The sequence below is a fragment of the Ahaetulla prasina genome, chromosome 5, assembly GCF_028640845.1.
Source record: "Ahaetulla prasina isolate Xishuangbanna chromosome 5, ASM2864084v1, whole genome shotgun sequence".
Lineage (NCBI taxonomy): Eukaryota > Metazoa > Chordata > Lepidosauria > Squamata > Colubridae > Ahaetulla > Ahaetulla prasina.
Window position 1 is genome coordinate 15,859,551 of NC_080543.1, and position 19,098 is coordinate 15,878,648.

At 42.1% G+C, this 19,098-nt stretch overlaps 1 protein-coding gene across 6 annotated transcripts in view; it reads right to left on the bottom strand.

Annotated features, from left to right (window-relative positions):
• Positions 1-1,713: 1,713 nt before the first annotated feature.
• The window catches only part of MRE11 (MRE11 homolog, double strand break repair nuclease), a 38,357-nt gene continuing 20,972 nt past the window's right edge, over positions 1,714-19,098 (bottom strand). For 4 of the 6 annotated variants that reach the window (XM_058185169.1, XM_058185174.1, XM_058185168.1 and 1 more), the window contains 9 exons: positions 18,888-18,991; positions 17,626-17,799; positions 15,910-15,972; positions 13,778-13,985; positions 12,098-12,181; positions 11,686-11,744; positions 6,784-6,845; positions 4,814-4,892; positions 1,714-3,400 (listed from right to left, as the gene is read on the bottom strand). In XM_058185169.1, coding sequence (XP_058041152.1) covers positions 3,362-3,400; positions 4,814-4,892; positions 6,784-6,845; positions 11,686-11,744; positions 12,098-12,181; positions 13,778-13,985; positions 15,910-15,972; positions 17,626-17,799; positions 18,888-18,991 — 872 coding nt within the window. In that variant the 3' untranslated portion in view covers positions 1,714-3,361. The other 2 variants (XM_058185171.1, XM_058185173.1) reach the window with 2 other exon arrangements.

Genomic DNA, 19,098 nt, shown 5'->3' on the forward strand with positions numbered 1-19,098 from the left:
TCTGAGAAACAATGTCGCAAATTGCAACGGGCGCAAAACTAAAGGTGAACGGTACAAAATCATAGCCACCTGCACCTCTGTGCAGAAATAACAAGAACCAAGCCTGAAATCGTAGATTATGTCTTGGATGTAATCCAGCTTAAGGAGGAATACGCACAAATAACAATTACCAGGAACAAATGGGGAATTATTGGCAAAGAATTTCAAAAAACCTGATCTCAAGGCTGCCAGTAACTAGAGATTTCAAAGAATTGTGAAGTTTCAAGAAAGTATTCTGGAAAAAAGAGTTACTGACGGCTCTTCGTAGTCCTTTCAAGATTATTCTTTTATAAGAATTGGAGGGAAATCTTATGGTAAGATTAAAACCAAGTCTGCTAGTTGTACAGCATTCCGAGGTGATATTAATTAAAAACAAAATAAAGGGAAATGCACAATGTCTTTGCATTTCCTCTCGTATGTAATATAAAATGGAAGCAACTGTAAAGAGTTTTGCATGGGGAAACAGATTTGACTCCGGTTCCTGTATATTGTTTAAAAAGTCTTAAGGCTGTAGGTACCTAAAAAGAATCTCGGTTGATTTTGGACAGGCAGTGCAAGCAATTGGTAGGATTGATCTAGATCAGAGGTCTTCAAACTTGGCCGCTTTAAGACTTGTGGACTTCAACTCCCAGAATTCTCCAGCCAGCATAGCTGGCTAGAGAATTCTGGGAGTTAAAGTCCACAAGTCTTAAAGCGACCAAGTTTGAAGACCTCTGACCTAGATAAAGGTTCAGTTAAGTCATTTTATTTGTTCCTGCATGATGGGGTTATGTTCATTTTTGCAGAGTAGCTTTGCATGGAATACCTGCAGGATGATAGACCACGTAGTGTTAAGATGTGGGAAATTACTTGGGAACAAAACTGTGGTAATCATAGTGTAACTGTGTACGTAGTATGGCTGTAATAAAATTGTTATTTAATACCAAGATGTTTCAGTGCTTCATTCTGACTGCTCACACTGAGTTGTATTGGGATCATTTTGGAATCACTATGCACAACAGTTTAGATCATTCTTATCACCAAGAACTCTTTAAGGAGCTGTGATGACTACCGTTAGGGTATGACAGGGAAGGGGAGAATAAAGTAACTGGCTTTAAAAGGTTTGTAAACATTTTTATTTTGTTATATAAATTGGTCTTTTCAGGGATAATTCTTAACTTCCCATTCATAGCTATGGCCCTGGTAAATCTCCTATTTAATGCTTGTCATCTTGAGAAATGGACTAAAATTCCTCCAAGCTGATGTGCAGAACTGATCAACAGGTATCAGAAATATTTAGTTACTAATGCCTGTTTGTGTGTCTGTGTGTGAGAGAGAGAGAGTGTGTGTGAACAGTTACTAGAAGCAAAGGTTCACATATTGCCCCACACAAATATGTATGTAGTTTAGGATCATTTTCCTCAAAATAAATGAACAAGTATGAGGTTTTTCGTTCATTTGTTTATTTGGGTTCTCTTTATCTTGTTTTAGGACTTGTCTGGAGAACAGATCATGTTTTATTTCTGCAGAAATATTAAAAATTCAGAAGGGTTCACAAACATTTCAGTACCACTGTGCATATCCTGCTTCTGCATCTAGAGCAACACCAGAGTGGAATCGTTTAGAAAAAAAATACATCATTTTTTAAAAATTCATTTATACAGTACTGTGGCTGCATTTTACATACAAGTAATATTACCGAATTAAATTCTCAGAATTAGGGGGCAACACGTGAGAAAAACAGTTTGGGGAACCCCAGGGAAACTAGATCAGAACATGAAAATTAACCTTCAAGGAAATGTGGGATGGGAAATCAGAAAAGGTACCACAAAGTAACCTTATTTATGAGGAGCCTTTGGTGCTCTGAGCTTAGGTGCTTTTTTTTTGCAGCTAGTTTCATTACCAAACTAGGCAACATCATTACCCAATAAAACATCTGGAAGAAAAAAACCAAACTCAGAAAGCACCAAGGACCCCTCATTTTAACCCTGAGCTACAAATATTCTCCTCTATTGATGCCATCGCTTTCTCGTCTTTTTGCTTAATGCAACATAAATGGCCTCTATTGTCTGGTAAATACAGAACAAATCAACATTTCTAAATGTTTAAAGCAAATCACAACAAACATGTCAGAAAACTTTATTCCATATCACACATTTCACATCCCTTGTACATTTTTCCAGGATTTGTAGAATTAATTTAAAATATAGTGATCAAGAGTGAATGGGCTTTCCATGGTAAAATACGTTGCACTGCACAATATTTCCAAGGCCACCATGGTTTTAAGGCCTCATCCCACACTAAAGCCCCATGCTAAAATTCAGAATGAGCTTATCTTAAAGGATGTATTTTCAAACTGATTTTTGTTTTTGAAACTACTGAGATAGGCAGGGGGGGAACAAACAAATTTATGTTCGCTTGAAAGTTTCCCACAATTTTTACTTTCTGAGCATATCAATGAAATTATTGCCAAGTTTACTATTCTGTGCCAGCTCAGTTTCAACGCCAGCTCAGTTTCAACTTATTAAACTATAATTAGGTCCCTCTGAATATTCCAGAAAGGATTATATGCACCCCATTATGAGGAGTGACTTTAAAAGTTAAAAAATATATATTTTGAAATCCTCCTCACTGTAGCTTCTTGTCAAAAGGAATTCAAGCATTTAATTTCACTGAATCACTGACTCCCATAATCAGTTTTGACTCGGGGCACTGAATCTTTTATGAAAGTTGGAGACTTGTAAAACGTGGAATGCAGGAATGGAGTTTGTTCTCTTACCCGACCAAGTTCTAATTTATTCCTCTGTAAAATGAAAAAAGATACAGAAGCCCTTTAAAAGAAATGCTGTGACACATTTCCTTTTCCTTTAAGTGTTGGATACAGAAATGGCCATCTCTATTGAGGTATACTTGAGGTTGCCCTGACTGAAGTTTGGTGACTCCTTGTTGGGAGAAATGAGGGATCATTTTTCCTGAATTCTCTTTTCTCTCACACAGTTCCAGAATTTTCCTAACTTCACACTTCTGGACAGATTATAAGAATCACAAGGAAAGCAACAATAAGACCGCAGTGAAAACTGCCATTCCTAAGAGGGAATATTCCTTTTTTACACATTTCCGCGCAAGTGAACTCTGGATTGTACCATTTAGCAGGACATTCGTCCACGCCTGGTGGCGTTGCAGATACAGAGTAAGGAAGCTGTCTTCTTCTAGGAAGCCACCACTTTCCAGACAATACAGTAAAATTATGGGAGAACCAGGTGCAAACAACTCAAGGTCTCCTTTGCAGAATTTGGAGAAGTAATTTTTGCATTTTCCTTCCATGCTTTGGATTCGGAGGTTATCATCGTTTTCTTCTCGAAGTGGAAAGAAATAATTCATCCTGTAAAAATTAAATGACAGGCATTTCACTGAGATGTTAAGACGGTTAAGGAGAATGAGATGGGTCAGCTTTATCAGGGTATGACAATTCATAATGGGGGTCGAAACATTTTTTAAAAAAATTGTTTTGAATTTGGATTCTTTGCTGACTTTGTTCCCAGTCTATCTTCTCTCCCTATGGAACAATAGACTACAGAGCAATAGCACTTAGTCTTATATACCACTTTACAGCCTTCTCTAAGTGGTTTACAGAGTCAGCATATTGCTCCCAGCAATCTGGGTCTTCATTTTACCAACCACTGAAGAATGGACGGCTGAGTCAACCTTGAGCTGGTCAGGATCGAACTCCTGGCAGTGAGCAGAGTCAGCTTGCAATACTGCCTTCTAACCACTGGGCTACACTATCCCACAGTTACAAGACATGAGACTTGGCAACAACAGCCAACATTCAAGGTTTCCTCCTGCTTTTAGAGATTGCTAACTTTCTGCCAAAATAAATCGCCTATTATGATTCTCCTCCTCTTTCCCTAGTTAATTATTTCCAATTCTAACAAATTGCCTGGACAGTCCCTGCGGTTCTTCAGAAGTGCTTTGCTATTGCTTCCTTCCTAGGGCGTGTTGGCTGGGGAATTCTGGGAATTGAAGTCCAGAGATCTTAATGTTGCCTGAGTTGAAAAACACCAATTTAGGAATTCCTAGTCTTTGAACTTATTGTAGGCAGGGCTTTTCATAGAACAGAGCACTTAAAATTTCAGTGAAATAACTGAATTCAGTGCTGATAGCAAAGCAGATGGAAAAACATCATGTACCAACATATGACTTGGGGGGGGGGGTGTCATTTAAAATATGGGCAAAGATGTCCCTCCAAAAAATAACTGCCAAATATATCCCTGTAGATATAGTTATCCATGGCTATTGCTGCTTCAAAGAATCTGTGCCTTCATGAACAGAGGAAACAATTCTAAGAGACATTAAAAAAAAAAAGAATTTACACAGCTCTGAGGTTTAATGAGGCTGAATACGGGGTTAGTCCTATCTTTTATTAAAGAGTTTCTGGTTATGATCCTCATTAGAATTGCAGAGATGTAAGAAGCACTAAATATCACGCAATATTTTGCATATCAATTAAAGGAAGCATGATGGAGTCGTGCAGTGGCCTAGAGGTGGAGCTCTCGCCTCATAATCAGGAGGCTGTGAGTTCGATCCTAGGTAGAGGCAGATATTTCTCTCTGGGCACACTGAGAATATACCTGCTGAACAAAACTCTGCATTGGCGACGGAAAGGGCATCCGGCCATTAAAACACTCTGCTAGCGGCCTTCAGTTGCCCAGACTCCACCCCGCAAGGGATGATGGGGTCGTTAAATGAAAATGATGATGGTTAAAGGAAGCATGATGGAAGAAAGATTTTATACCTCATCTGATTCAAAGGCAACACCTTTTGAGGCTTGGCTCTGAGAGTTCCTTTGGCTTTGCGCTGATGTGGTTTGTAATCTATAAGAAGGAGAAATTATCACTGTTAATGAACTCATGATACTAGAATTCAACTATTAACTATACAGGTTTCTGCATTGCTTCTAGCCCAGTTTTTAATTGTTGGCTCTTATCTCTAAACTCCTTGCAGATCAGGGTCACACTATCAGAAACACTGTTGTGTCTCAAAGAAGTTAGAATTCCAATTTATGATGTGTTATGGATTTGTTCTTCATTCTACAGTGGAAGAGAAATTAGGATGATATTAAACAAAAGGCTGAAGCTTTTCAGCAACTGCTTACAAGAAGGCCTGGCAGCAGAGCTTTATGTAGATTTAGGCATGTCCTCCTGATTGTCAATGCATTCTGAAACCAGATCAAGTGGTGCTTCCCTGTTATTTTTTTTTAAGTCTTTTTTTTTGCTCTACTTGAGTTTGCATTTTTGCATGAGAATAGTTTTAAGGATAAATATACCCTTGGAAGTAAGTTTGGAAATAGGATTGCTGACTTTCAATAAACAGAGAAGAGGCATAAAAAAAAAACACCAAAAACAAAGCGGTGAGCTCACACATTGTGTTATAACACAGCAATAACGCTTAGATTTATGTTCAACTTCTCAGTCCTTTATAGCAGGGGTCTCCAACCTTGGTCCCGTTAAGACTTGTGGACTTCAACTCCCAGAGTTCCTCAGCCAGCTTTGCTGGCTGAGGGACTCTGGAAGTTGAATTCCACAAGTCTTAAAGGGACCAAGGTTGGAGACCCTTGCTTTATAGCCCTCTCTAAGTGGTTTACAGAGTCAGCATATTGCCTCCAACAATCTGGGTCCTCATTTTACCGACTTCGGAAGGATGGAAGGCTGAGTCAACCTTGAGCCAGTGAGACGCGAGCTGCTAAACTGCTGGCAACTGGCAGTCAGCAGAAGTAGCCTGCAGTACTGCACTCTAACCAATTGTGCCACCGTGGCTCAGTGGTGCTGAACGAAATGCAGAACAAAAAATCAAATGGTAACAATGTAAAATGATGATGGTTCTTTAAATAACTTTTACTTGGAAGTTTTTGGACTGTGTTTTTGAACAGGAGAAATTATTTTTGAAATGTAAGAAAAGTTCCCAAAGCAGCTTGTGATAGGGTCACAATGTAAAGGATAATTAGAACTGCAGAAAAAATAATTGCTACCAACCTGCCTTCCATTGAGGACCTGTATACTGCACAAATCAAGAAGAGGGCCATGAAAATATTTACAGATCCCTCACATCCTGGACATAAACTGTTTCAACTCCTACCCTCAAAATGACGCTATAGAGCACTGCACACCAGAACAACTAGACACAAGAACAGTTTTTCCCTGAAGGCCATCACTCTGCTAAACAAGTAATTCCCTCAACACTGTCACACTATTTACTAAATCTGCACTACTATTAATCTTCACATCGTTCCCATCACCCATCTCCTTCCACTTATGACTGTATGACTGTAACTTTGTTGCTGGTAATCCTTATGATTTATATTGATATATTGACCATCATCTGTGTTGTAAATGTTGTATCTTGATGAACGTATCTTTTCTTTTATGTACACTGAGAGCATATGCACCAAGACAAATTCCTTGTGTGTCCAATCACACTTGGCCAATAAAAAATTCTATTCTATTCTATTCTATTCTATTCTATTCTATTCTATTCTATTCTATTCTATTCTATTCTATTCTATTCTATTCTATTCTATTTAATGGGATTTGTACGCAGGCCCACAAACATCCATGGACATGAGACACTTCTACTCAAAGAAAAGCACCCCCACTAGAGTGCCTAACCTTGTGGAAAGGAGCCATTTCACCCCATGCTTCTCTAAATGCCTAGACAGGCCTCTTATAAATGACAAACTACAGCTTAAGGTGAAACGGCTCTACTCACCTTTGATTTGTAGAGGAAGAGGTGAAAGACACTTCCATATCAGAGTCATCATCTTCAATCACCTGGAAGAGACAGAGCAAAGGCCCAGAAATGCAACGCTTTTAATACAGCTAGTCCTCGATGCACGACCACAGCCGAGTTCAAGGTTTCTGTTGCTGAGCCGAAACATTCGTTAAGAGAGTTTTGCCTCTTTTACAACTTTGCTTGCCACGGTTGTTAAGTGAATCACTGCAGTGATTCAATGAGGAACAGGGCTGTTAAGTGAATCCGGCTTCCCCATTGACTTTGCTCAACAGAAGGTCGCAAAAGGTAATCACATGCCTCTAGGACACTGCAACTGTCAGAAATATGAACAACCAGTTGCATGGACCACGTGACCATGGGGCTGCTGCAATGGTCATAAGTTTGAAAAGTGCTGTTGTAACAACTAGCCTCATGTGCGATCGGAACAATCTGGAACTGAACACACTCAAAACCGTAGAAATGATGGTAGACTTTAGGAGAAACCCTTCCATACTTCCACCTCTTACAATACTAGACAACACAGTATCAACAGTAGAAACCTTCAAATTTCTAAGTTCTAACATATCACAAGATCTAAAATGGACAGCTAACATCAAAAACGTCATCAAAAAACCATGACAAAGAATGTTCTTTTTGCATCAACTCAGAAAGCTCAAACTGCCCAAGGAGCTGCTGATCCAGTACTACAAAGGAATTATTGAGTCTGTCATCTGCACCTCTATAACTGTTGGGTTTGGTTCTGCAACCCAACAAGACAGACACAGACTTCAGAGGATAATTAGAACTGCAGAAAAAATGATGGCTACCAACCTGCCTTCCATTGAGGACCTGTATACTGCATGAGTCAAAAAGAGGGCTGTGAAAATAGTTACAGACCCCTCACATCCTGGACATAAACTGTTTCAACTCCTACCCTCAAAATGACGCTATAGAGCACTGCACACCAGAACAACTAGACACAAGAACAGTTTTTCCCTGAACGCCATCACTCTGCTAAACAAATAATTTCCTCAACACTGTCAAACTATTTACTAAATCTGCACTACTATTAATCTTCACATCGTTCCCATCACCCATCTCCTTCCACTTATGACTGTATGACTGTAACTTTGTTGCTGGTAATCCTTATGATTTATATTGATATATTGACCATCATCTGTGTTGTAAATGTTGTATCTTGATGAACGTATCTTTTCTTTTATGTACACTGAGAGCATATGCACCAAGACAAATTCCTTGTGTGTCCAATCACACTTGGCCAATAAAAAATTCTATTCTATTCTATTCTATTCTATTCTATTCTATTCTATTCTATTCTATTCTATTCTATTCTATTCTATTCTATTCTATTCTATTTAATGGGATTTGTACGCAGGCCCACAAACATCCATGGACATGAGACACTTCTACTCAAAGAAAAGCACCCCCACTAGAGTGCCTAACCTTGTGGAAAGGAGCCATTTCACCCCATGCTTCTCTAAATGCCTAGACAGGCCTCTTATAAATGACAAACTACAGCTTAAGGTGAAACGGCTCTACTCACCTTTGATTTGTAGAGGAAGAGGTGAAAGACACTTCCATATCAGAGTCATCATCTTCAATCACCTGGAAGAGACAGAGCAAAGGCCCAGAAATGCAACGCTTTTAATACAGCTAGTCCTCGATGCACGACCACAGCCGAGTTCAAGGTTTCTGTTGCTGAGCGAAACATTCGTTAAGAGAGTTTTGCCTCTTTTACAACTTTGCTTGCCACGGTTGTTAAGTGAATCACTGCAGTGATTCAATGAGGAACAGGGCTGTTAAGTGAATCCGGCTTCCCCATTGACTTTGCTCAACAGAAGGTCGCAAAAGGTAATCACATGCCTCTAGGACACTGCAACTGTCAGAAATATGAACAACCAGTTGCATGGACCACGTGACCATGGGGCTGCTGCAATGGTCATAAGTTTGAAAAGTGCTGTTGTAACAACTAGCCTCGCGGTGCGACCGGAACAATCTGGAACTGAACATACTCAAAACGATAGAAATGGTGGTAGACTTCAGGAGAAACACTTCCAAACTTCCACCTCTTACAATACTAGACAACACAGCATCAACAGTAGAGACCTTCAAATTTCTAGGTTCTATCATATCACAAGATCTAAAATGGACAGCTAACATCAAAAACATCATCAAAAAAGGACAACGAAGAATGTTCTTTCTGCGCCAACTCAGTAAGCTCAAACTGCCCAAGGAGCTGCTGATTCAGTTCTACAGAGGAATTATTGAGTCTGTCATCTGCACCTCTATCACTGTCTGGTTCGGTTCTGCAATCCAACAAGACAGACACAGACTTCAGAGGATAATTAGAACTGCAGAAAAAACAATGGCTACCAATCTGCCTTCCATTGAGGACCTGTATACTGCACGAGTCAAAAAGAGGGCTGTGAAAATATTTACAGACCCCTCACATCCTGGACATAAACTGTTTCAACTCCTACCCTCAAAACGACGCTATAGAGCACTGCACACCAAGACAACTAGACACAAGAACAGTTTTTCCCCGAAGGCCATCACTCTGCTAAACAAATAATTCCCTCAACACTGTCAAACTATTCACTAAGTCTGCACTACTATTAATCTTCTCATTGGTCCTATCTCCCATCTCCTCCCACTTACGACTGTATGAATGTAACTTTGTTGCTTGTATACTTACGATTTATATTGATATTGTTTCCTGATTGCTTATTTGTACCCTGTGACTATCATTAAGTGTTGTACATTATGATTCTGGACGAATGTATCTTTTCTTTTATGTACACTGAGAGCGTATGCACCAAGACAAATTCCTTGTGTGTCCAATCACACTTGGCCAATAAAAAAATCTATTCTATTTTAACTTTGAACGGTCACTAGATGAACTGTTGTAAGTCAAGGACTATCTGTATATGCAGAAGAAAACATCCCTCGAGTTCTCTTTTATTGGTGGCTAATTCTGTCCCTATTTTTTTTTTTACTGATTTATGTTGAGTTTATAATTTGAGTTACCCTTCTGCTGGGAAAGTGGCACCTGATTTTTTGGGGGAAAAACCCTCTCCGTTGGGACTCTGGACTCTGACCAATTGATTGTCTATACGCCTTTGAAAATCTGACCCTCCCATTCACCCCACTGCACTTCAACATTGGGCCAGGAAGTAGGATCAGCCTCTCATAGCTTGTGGATTTTGAAACTGTTTGTCTCGGGTTTCTTGCACGTTTGCTTTTACTCCTCTTTGTGAGTTGGGCAGCCATGTAAATTATTTGAATGAATAAATAAATAAGATGGTACCATGATTTGAAACACATTGGCCCTCTATTGTATCCCAAATGTATCCCAATTCAAAAATCGATATTGTGAGTTCTCAGACTTTTCCGTAATAAAACACTTGCCCTCTTTGCAAAGAAAGGATGGTGTTCTGACCCAGTTCCTAAAACACGACAAACCCTACGGAGTTAACTCAATGATTCCTTTATTAGGAGCGCCAGCAGCCCCAGAAAAAAGTTTCTCTTACAGCAGGCTAACACGTCTAACACGTCTGCAGGGAGATGGATAGTTGTCTGCCACATCTATTCATCTCCCCACCCCCTGCCTTTTATCCCCAGAGTTGGGTGGGGCTTCGCTAGCAGCAGTGGCTCTTCCTTCCCAAGGATCGGCCCATGGATTTCCACTGCTCTCCTCTCCTCTGCCTTCTGTGAATCTGCGCGTCAGCCACTGAACCCAGCTGTTCCTCCTCTTTCTCATCAGCCATCTCCAAACCTGGGGGCTGTTGACTTTCTATCTGAGGGCTGATGAACGGCCCAGGCTTCCCCTCTCTCTCTCTCTGTCAGCTCCATTCCCTCTTCTCCCTTGGAGCTCTCAGGTTGCCTTGATGCTGACCCTGACTCCCATGCATCCTCCTCCTCTGATTTGGCTGCTAGAGGGGCCAGCGTCCGACAGGCCAAAACGAAACAGTGTGCCTTCAGTAAAGTCATCTAAAGATGCTTTTGATATCTCAGGCATCTTAGCAGTCCCAGGTCTTTCCAGGGATAGGGAAAGCTAAGCAAATTTTGTGGCTCGCCAGTAGCCAGCAGAGCTGGCAGCAGATTCAGACAGTGAGGAGGTTGGGGAGGAATGTGGGCCAGTCCTGGAGTTTGCAGAAGGCTCGGACGATGGCTCTGAGTCAGAGGCAGAGAGGGAGCCAAGGCCATCTGGTAGTTGTTTGCTGCCTCCGGAGTCTCTGGAGTCTGACATCAGCGAGGGAGAAGAACAGCGTGAGCCTATTCCCAGTGTGCCGATGTGCAGAGCTGCCAGGAGACAGGAACAATTAAGGAAACAGGGTCGACTTGGGAGTAAGGCTTGGAGATGATTGGCCCCTCCCATAAGACATAAAAGAGAAGCAAACAGGATGTGAGCTTTTGCAGGAACCAATTATTTCATCTGGCCAATTTAAGATTTGAACATTCTGTTTGTGACACTGTGCAAAGTTTGGCCTTGACCTACATATGGAAATTAGCTCTTTGGCAGCGTTCCACGTGAGATAGGTGGGTCTTCCTCTGAAAGACTGTTTATCAAGCCTTGCAGACTGTAAATGAAAGTAATTTATTTTCTGGCAAAGTGGTTTGCCGGGATTAAGTTGCGCTGTTTAATTTCTAAGGAAGCCTAGGTCAAAACAGCAAAATGGGCTAAACAAAAGCCACACCTCAAGACTTTGCAGAAGATTGTCCCTGTCTGCTACGTAGCAAATCAGCTTTGCTCAACGGATGCCCTTCAGGTGCACCAAGATAGCAATTTGTAGCATTCCTCAGCCTGCCTGGAAAAGGCTGCATGACACCCACAGAAAAAGGGGAATTGCTGGATTTTATCACGAAATAATTACCAACCTCTGAATAATTCTTGGCAGACGCGTTTCGGGAGGGCTGCTGTCTGGATGACTTAAAAGCTAGGAAACATCAAAGTAAGAATGAATAGCAATTATGATAAATTGATGAGACTTTGAAAGAAACTACTGCTAGCACAAAGCACAAGAGCATTACAAACTTTCTGCAAGACCTACATTATGACAGACATTTATAGCCAATTTAAAGAGGTGCATAAACGACAACGGCTGGTTTGCCTGCTGGGCTTCGTCATGTTTCGTTTAAGAACAATTTACTGAATGTATCAAAATCTCTTGAGTTGACCTATCAAACCATACTAATTTAATGTCTATCTACTGTACTATGTGAACTAGTATGTTGTATGAACCAAGGAAGTCACTGGCCAGGTGAAATAAAAGCCCATAAAATAACCTACCATCCAAAATCGACATAGTTTTTGTAGGAGTAGTTGCAGGCTTATACGTTCTGCTGCTTCCAGTCTGATCACGGCCAGCATTTCCTGTAAAAATTACAACAGAGAGTAGACGTTTACATTTTCTCACTTCTTCACCAATTACGACGGTGTTCCCAAACTGGTTTGTGCAGACTGCAATGCCTTTAAGGACCAACACAGGACTGGCGGGGGGGGGGGGGGCGCGGGGGGGGGCTGCAGACATCTAGCGCTAATGTTCCTGGTTAAGCAACATTATTTAGCTCCAAAATTACCGTATTTTTTGGAGTATAAGACACTCCGGAGTATAAGATGCACCTTAGTTTTTGGGGAGGAAAATAAGAAAAAAAAATATCTGCTTCTGCTTACCAGCATCCATCGGTATTCATCTGGCTAGCATCCTGTCAGTGTGTGAGAAGTTGAGGGCTGTTTGGAAACTGAAACAGTATTTGCTGTGTGAGCAACAAGGAAGGAGACAGCAAGGAGCGTGGGCGTGGCTCAGCTCTAGTCTGCTGCTCAAAACTGAAACTGAACATCCTCTCCTCTGCTTGTGTTTTGCTTGTATTTATTACCACATTGGAAAACCTGCTTTTGATATTGTATATTTACTTCATGTGTTATATTATATATACAAATAAGTTATTGAACCCTGCTGAATCAGTTACTTGTCTGTGCTTTCTGGATGTGATTGCTGCTGCAAACTCTGAGTCCTTGCAGAAAATAGCAAACAGCCAGGTCAGCTTCAGCACATTATTGCAGCCTGATTCAGCACAAGCAGCTGATTGGCGGGTGGATTGGCCTCCCAGAATACCCCCAATCAGCTGTTCCAGGCTGCAGGGATTGCCAGAGACCATCCGTGCCTCACGTTTTTGGTTACATTCGGTGTATAAGACGCACCCAAATTTTCACCCTATTATGGGGGGGGGGGAGTGTTTCTTATACTCTGAAAAATACGATACTTACTTCCTTTTATGAAAATAATTTTAATTTTGAGAATAAAGCACCCACAATTGCACGAAATTGATAAAAAAGTTGTATTTGTCTGTTAGAAGGTCGCAAAAGGTAATCACATGACCCTGGGACCCTGCAACTGACGTAAATGTGCATCTGTTGCCAAGCATCTGAACTCTGATCATGTGACCCTGGGGATGCTGCAATGGTCATAAGTGTGAAAAGACGGTCACAAGTCACTTTTTTCAGCACCATTGTAACTTCGAATGGTTGCTAAATGAACTGTTGTTAAATTGAGGACTACCTGTAAGCCGGGGTGAAATGCTACCGGTTCGGACAGGTTCAGGTGAACCAGTAGTAAAAAATGCTACAGGTTCGGGCGAACTGGTATTTCCGACGATCAGCTGGGTGGCGATCAGCTGTGACGCGTGATTTATATTAGCTAGAATCGTTGGATTTCCTGCTTTCTAGCTATACTAAATCACGTGGAACAGCGGATTCCACCCACTCCCTGTTCTACTTACCTTTGCAGATTCAAAATGTTCCTTTTTTAGTGCTGTGTGGGTGCGACTCAGGCGCGCATGCGTGCGCAAAGCACACGCTCGGTAGCAGACTCACAGAACCGGTAGCAGACTTCAGAGGATTTCACCGCTGCTGAAAGCCAACAATCAACCACAGCAGCTTTATAGAATAGCAAGATGAACAGACACTAGCCTCTTCTTCCTCGCCGAGATGCTGTTCTGGTTGAGACGTTCTGTCCTCTGCCTCTCGCCCGACCTCTCTGTCTACCCCAACTGGGAGCTAAAGAGTCGTCCGACTCATCGACTCTTTGGTCAAAAGTGGCCACATCCATCAGGTCCTCATCACTCATTGCTGAAGCATGACCGGTCTCCTGAGACCTGGCCTTGGCTCTGTTGATAGCCTGAGAAAAACAGAAGCAAGCAGGGAAAGAAACAAAGAAGAATTTTCACTCAAATTCAATAGGCTGTGATGTCTCCCTTGGGATGACTCTGCAGATACTTCCTCAGAGGTCAGCTCAAGGGAGGATTGAGCTCATTCCTGGCATGCCAGGAACGGAGTTGATTGATGGTTCTAAACAAAGGGCCGAAAGAGAATTGGAGGAGGCTTCAGCTGGGGAAAGCTTAGAGGGGCAAATGGCCAGCAAAGAGGAGGAGGAGCTGCCTTCTGCACCTAATCCGAGAGCACTCAAGGCAGAGAAAAGGCAGGAGCAATGGAGATCAACCAGATTACTCGGGAGGAAAGGGCCCCACCCATCTTGATGGGCTGCACCGGAAAGCTGGCTATTTATTACAGCAGGCAGAGGGAGGCGTTGCTGGGAACGATGTTGTTGGTTTTCTAGCTGTTTGTTTAATTGCCGTGCTTCACTGTGTTTGGAATTGTGCCTTGGAGACTCTGAACTTTTCTTGCCAAATGAGCTCTCATGTGTGTGTTTTAAGTTTTTCCCAGTGGACTTAAGTTTGTTTGGTGGAGCTATTTGTTTGAGCAACTTTTAATTCCTTACAGACTATTGGCCCATTGCCCATTGCCATCTTGGCCTGCTTGTGGCTGGACTTATTTGGGACAATTCTGAGTCTTGGTGAAGGGAATTGCTTGGGAACATGAACAACTGCCCTAAACCACAGTTACGTAGGTCTATGTGTGTGACAGAAAGAAAGAGAGTGGGGCAGCACAAAGCCTGTCTCCATGCATGGACTGGAAATTACCAAAGGGGTGGAAGATGATGTTTACTGTTGAATAAATGAGTGGTCTTAAAATCTGAAAGGAGGAAACAGGACAGCAAAACAGCGTGTAAAGTTTGATTTGAAATAAAGGGAACTGTCTTGTCTACATTTCTTTAGCGTAGAGGTGTCAAACTGAAGGCCTATGGGTCAGATCCGGCCTGGAGGGTACTTAGAGCTGGTCCATGGGTCTGCCTTGGAAACAACAAAGGACGGGTCTGCAGTGCCTCTGCCAGGAAAAATGGAGCTTAGGAGGGGTGCACACGGCCCTCCCGGGTGTTGTGACTCATCCTCCCTCCTCTCCTCAGCCGTGCCCCTCCCGTCTCCAACCAGGCCTTTTATCAGACTCCGAGTCTGATAATGAAGATGAACGGCCTGTCATGCCTCCAGCCCCCAGCCCTGGCCCCATGCCCGGAGAGGATTCCAGGAGTGGGAGGACAAGCCCAATAAACCTCACTCATACAGCGTGTGTTCCTTTGGCTCAGTCGTCAGAGCAGGACATCAGCCAGGTGCTAGAATTACTCGGCCCTACTCCCTCTGACCCCTCCCTTTCCCAGAAACTGCCAGCAGATCCAGCTGAAGACAATTCAGCGTGGGAGGACCCTCACTTCCGGAGATCTGAGAGGCGACGCCAGGAAGAGGAGGGGTGGGGCAGGCCTGAATAAATGCTGAGTCATGGAGCCACACCCACAGCCTATATAAAGAACCTGCTTTTGGCATTCCAACCTTGAGTCAAGCAAAGTCTTATCGAGTTTGCTGATACCGGACCCTATCGCTGAAGTCACAACGGACTCCTGCCTGCCCTGATAAACCTCGAAGGGACTTGGCAAGCTGCAGAGGCTTCGTTGCCAAGTTTGTTACGGACTTCCTTGACTCGTTCGTCGGAGTGGGGGGTGGGACACGACACCGGGCTCCGTTTTCCCTGGCAGAGGGCTGCAGCACGTTGAACTGGCCACGCCTACCCAGGCCACACCCACCCAGCCCCTTGAGGTCAAACACAAGCCTAATGCGGCCTTCAATGAAACTGAGTTTGACACCCCTTCTTTAGACAGAGAAGTGAAACACACATTTAGGTTAATCATGATTCTTTCTCGGTTTTCGGCCTACCTCACGAACTTCCTCATCCTCTTCCACTGTGTTCTTTTTCTTTGATTCTCTGAAACGCTGCACCTGTATTGAAATGGAAGAATCACTGAATATATTCGGATGAAATAACAGCACATGCTTAATGCAGCTTCTTTCCTTGCTGAAATAGTGGGGGGGGGAGGGGGGGAGAAGGGTAGCTGAAATACAAGTATAGACAGTCCTCAACTGACAATCATTTGTTTAGTGACTGTTTGAAGTTACAATCCTTCAGTGTTGTAACTTCAAACAGTCACTAAACAAATGATTGTTTGTGGCCCTTTTTCACACTTGTTGAAGCATGTCCATAGTCGTGTGATCAAAAGCCGAACACTTGGCAACTGGCATGTACTTATGAGGGTTGCAGTGTCCCGGGCTCATGGGATCACCTTTGGCAATCTTCTGACAAGTGAAGTCAATAGGGAAGTCAGATTCATTTAACTTAACAATTGAGGTGATCCCCATAACAACTCTGGCAGGAAAGGTGCTAAGATGGGGCAAAGCTCACTTAACAACTATCTTGCAATGGAAATTTTGGCCTCAGTTGTGGTCGTAAGTCCAGGACTAACCTATATATTCTATGATAGAAGCCGTGGCGGCGCAGTGGTTAGAGTGCAGTACTGCAAGCTATTTCTGCTGACTGCTGGCTGCCTCCAATTTGACAGATCAAATCTCACCAGGCTCAAAGTTGACTCAGTCTTCCATCCTTCCGAGGTGGGTAAAATGAGGAGCCAGATTGTTGGGGGCAAGAGGCTGACTCTGTAAACCGCTTAGAGAGGGGTGTAAAAGCACTGTGAAGCGGTATATACCATATTTTTCGGAGTATAAGACGCACCTTAGTTTTTGGGGAGGAAAATAAGAAAAAAGCTGATAGGCAGGTAGATTGGCCTCCCGAAATACCCCCAATCAGCTGTTCCAGAGGTGAATTGAGCCTCTGGTGGCTCAGCAGACAAATGCAGTCTGTTATTAACACAGCTGCTTGCAATTACTGCCAGTTCGAGTCCCACCAGGCCCAAGGTTGACTCAGCCTTCCGTCCTTTATAAGGTAGGTAAAATGAGGACCCAGATTGTTGGGGGCAATAAAAGTTGACTTTGTATATAATATACAAATGGATGAGACTATTGCTTAACACAATGTAAGCCGCCCTGAGTCTTCGGAGAAGGGCGGGATATAAATTCAAATAAAAAAAAATTAGCAAAAATTCTTGGTTGTGAGCTCTGTGCCTCTCTTTTTTTTTTTTGCTTTTTTTTTCTGCCTCTGAAATTCTGTTTCAGAAAAAACTTTTTTCTGCCTCTGAAAGCCTCCAAAACAGAACTTCAGAAAAAAAGCCTCTGAAGCTCCGTTTGGGGGCTTCTTTTCTGAAGCTCTGTTTGGGGGCTTCTTTTCTAAAGCTTCTTTCAGCCTCTGAAACCTCTGTTTGAGAAGCTGGGTGGGGCTACATTCAGAGTATAAGATGCACCCAGATTTTCATCCTCTTTTCTGGGGGAAAAAGGTGTGTTTATACTCCAAAAAATACGATAAGTCTGAGGGCTATTGCTATTCTGGTACATTATACAAGGATTTGACCATCTGAATGTGGCCAAAAGCAACTCAGATTAAAAAAAATGGAAGCAGCTTCTCCAATCATCCCTCTTGCCCTGATGTGACAATTTGTCAATTCTTGAATGTGTCCAGGAAGACGAAACCATTCCATTACAAACCTCCTCATCAATTTTTGCTTCTTCTGCATCTGTATGTCGCTCCTTCAGAAATCGCTGGGTCTTTTCTAACTGGAACTTCACCAGTTCTTCAATAGCGTCCTTCTCTTCCTTGTCCACGAATTCTTGCACAGCTTCCCCCATGCCCCTCTCGGTCAGAAGAGAAAGCTGCACTTTCTTGGAGACACAAACAAATAGCCAGTTTGAGTTAATTATATGTGTGTGTGTGTGTTTATGTATGTATATATATACATATACATACATTCATACATACATACATACGTACATATATAAAATTTTATATATCAAACCAAAGAAGGTACGGTTGAAATGACCACAGGATTAACTTTGCCTAACATTTAATTATTTATTTGCTTTAAGAGCCCAAGTGGTGCAGTAGTTAAAGTGCAGCATTGCAGACTAACTCTGCCCATAGCCAGTTCGATCCTGGTTGACTCAGCCTTTCATCCTTCCGAGGTCAGTAAAATGAGGACCCAAACTGTTGGGGCAATATACCAACTCTGCTCAGAGAAGGCTGTAAAACACTATGGAGCAGTATGTAAGTCTAAATGCTACTGCTATTAACTTTTGCTGCAATTTAGCTACAAAAAGCTTAACTTGTAACTTAGTTACAAAAAGCTTAACTTGTAACTTAGCTACAAAAAGTTACAAATGTTGTAACTTAAGTACAAAAGAGCACCTGCTACCAAAGTCAGTTGGCATTTAACATCAAGGCATGGTTCCAAGTTCCTGTAGCATAGCTAACTCCAAGCTCTGACTGTATTCTAGTTCAGGAGTTTCCAACCGTGGCAACTTTAAGACTTGTGAACTTCATCTCCCAGAAACTCTGGGAGTTGAAGTCCACAAGTCTTAAAGTTGCCAAGGTTGGAGACCCCTGTTCTAGATGTACAAGCAAACCGTACTGTGTTAGTCAAGAATTCCCAAATAATTTTCAACATGTTTCACATCCAGATTGTTTATCTCAATGCAGTGTCAAACCACAAACTGCCAAAAAATTAAATGTAAAAATCCAATAATGGAATTCCAATCATACAATTAATATCTAGTCCAGAGCTTCTCAACCTTGGAAGTTTGCAGATGTGTAGACTTCAACTCCCAGAATTCCTCATCCAGCTGGGGAATGCCGGCTGAGGATTTCTGAGAGTTGAAGTCCACACATCTTCAAATTGCCAAGGTTGAGAAACTCCAACCTAGTCTGATGACTATTTTTAAACCTGGTCATAAATACTGGAAAATATATTTACCTTCTCTGCTGTTTTGAAATATTGCTTTACTAAATCCTCTACCCGCAGTGTTGTTCCCTCAGCTGCCGGCCTATGGACCAGTTTTCTGAAGTTAACTTCATCTTCTAAAAACATAAATAAAGAAATATAAAATATGTTATAATACATTTTAAGAAAATCGCTATTATTAAGTTTTTTTAAAAGAAACCACACAAACATATATCTGACAAAC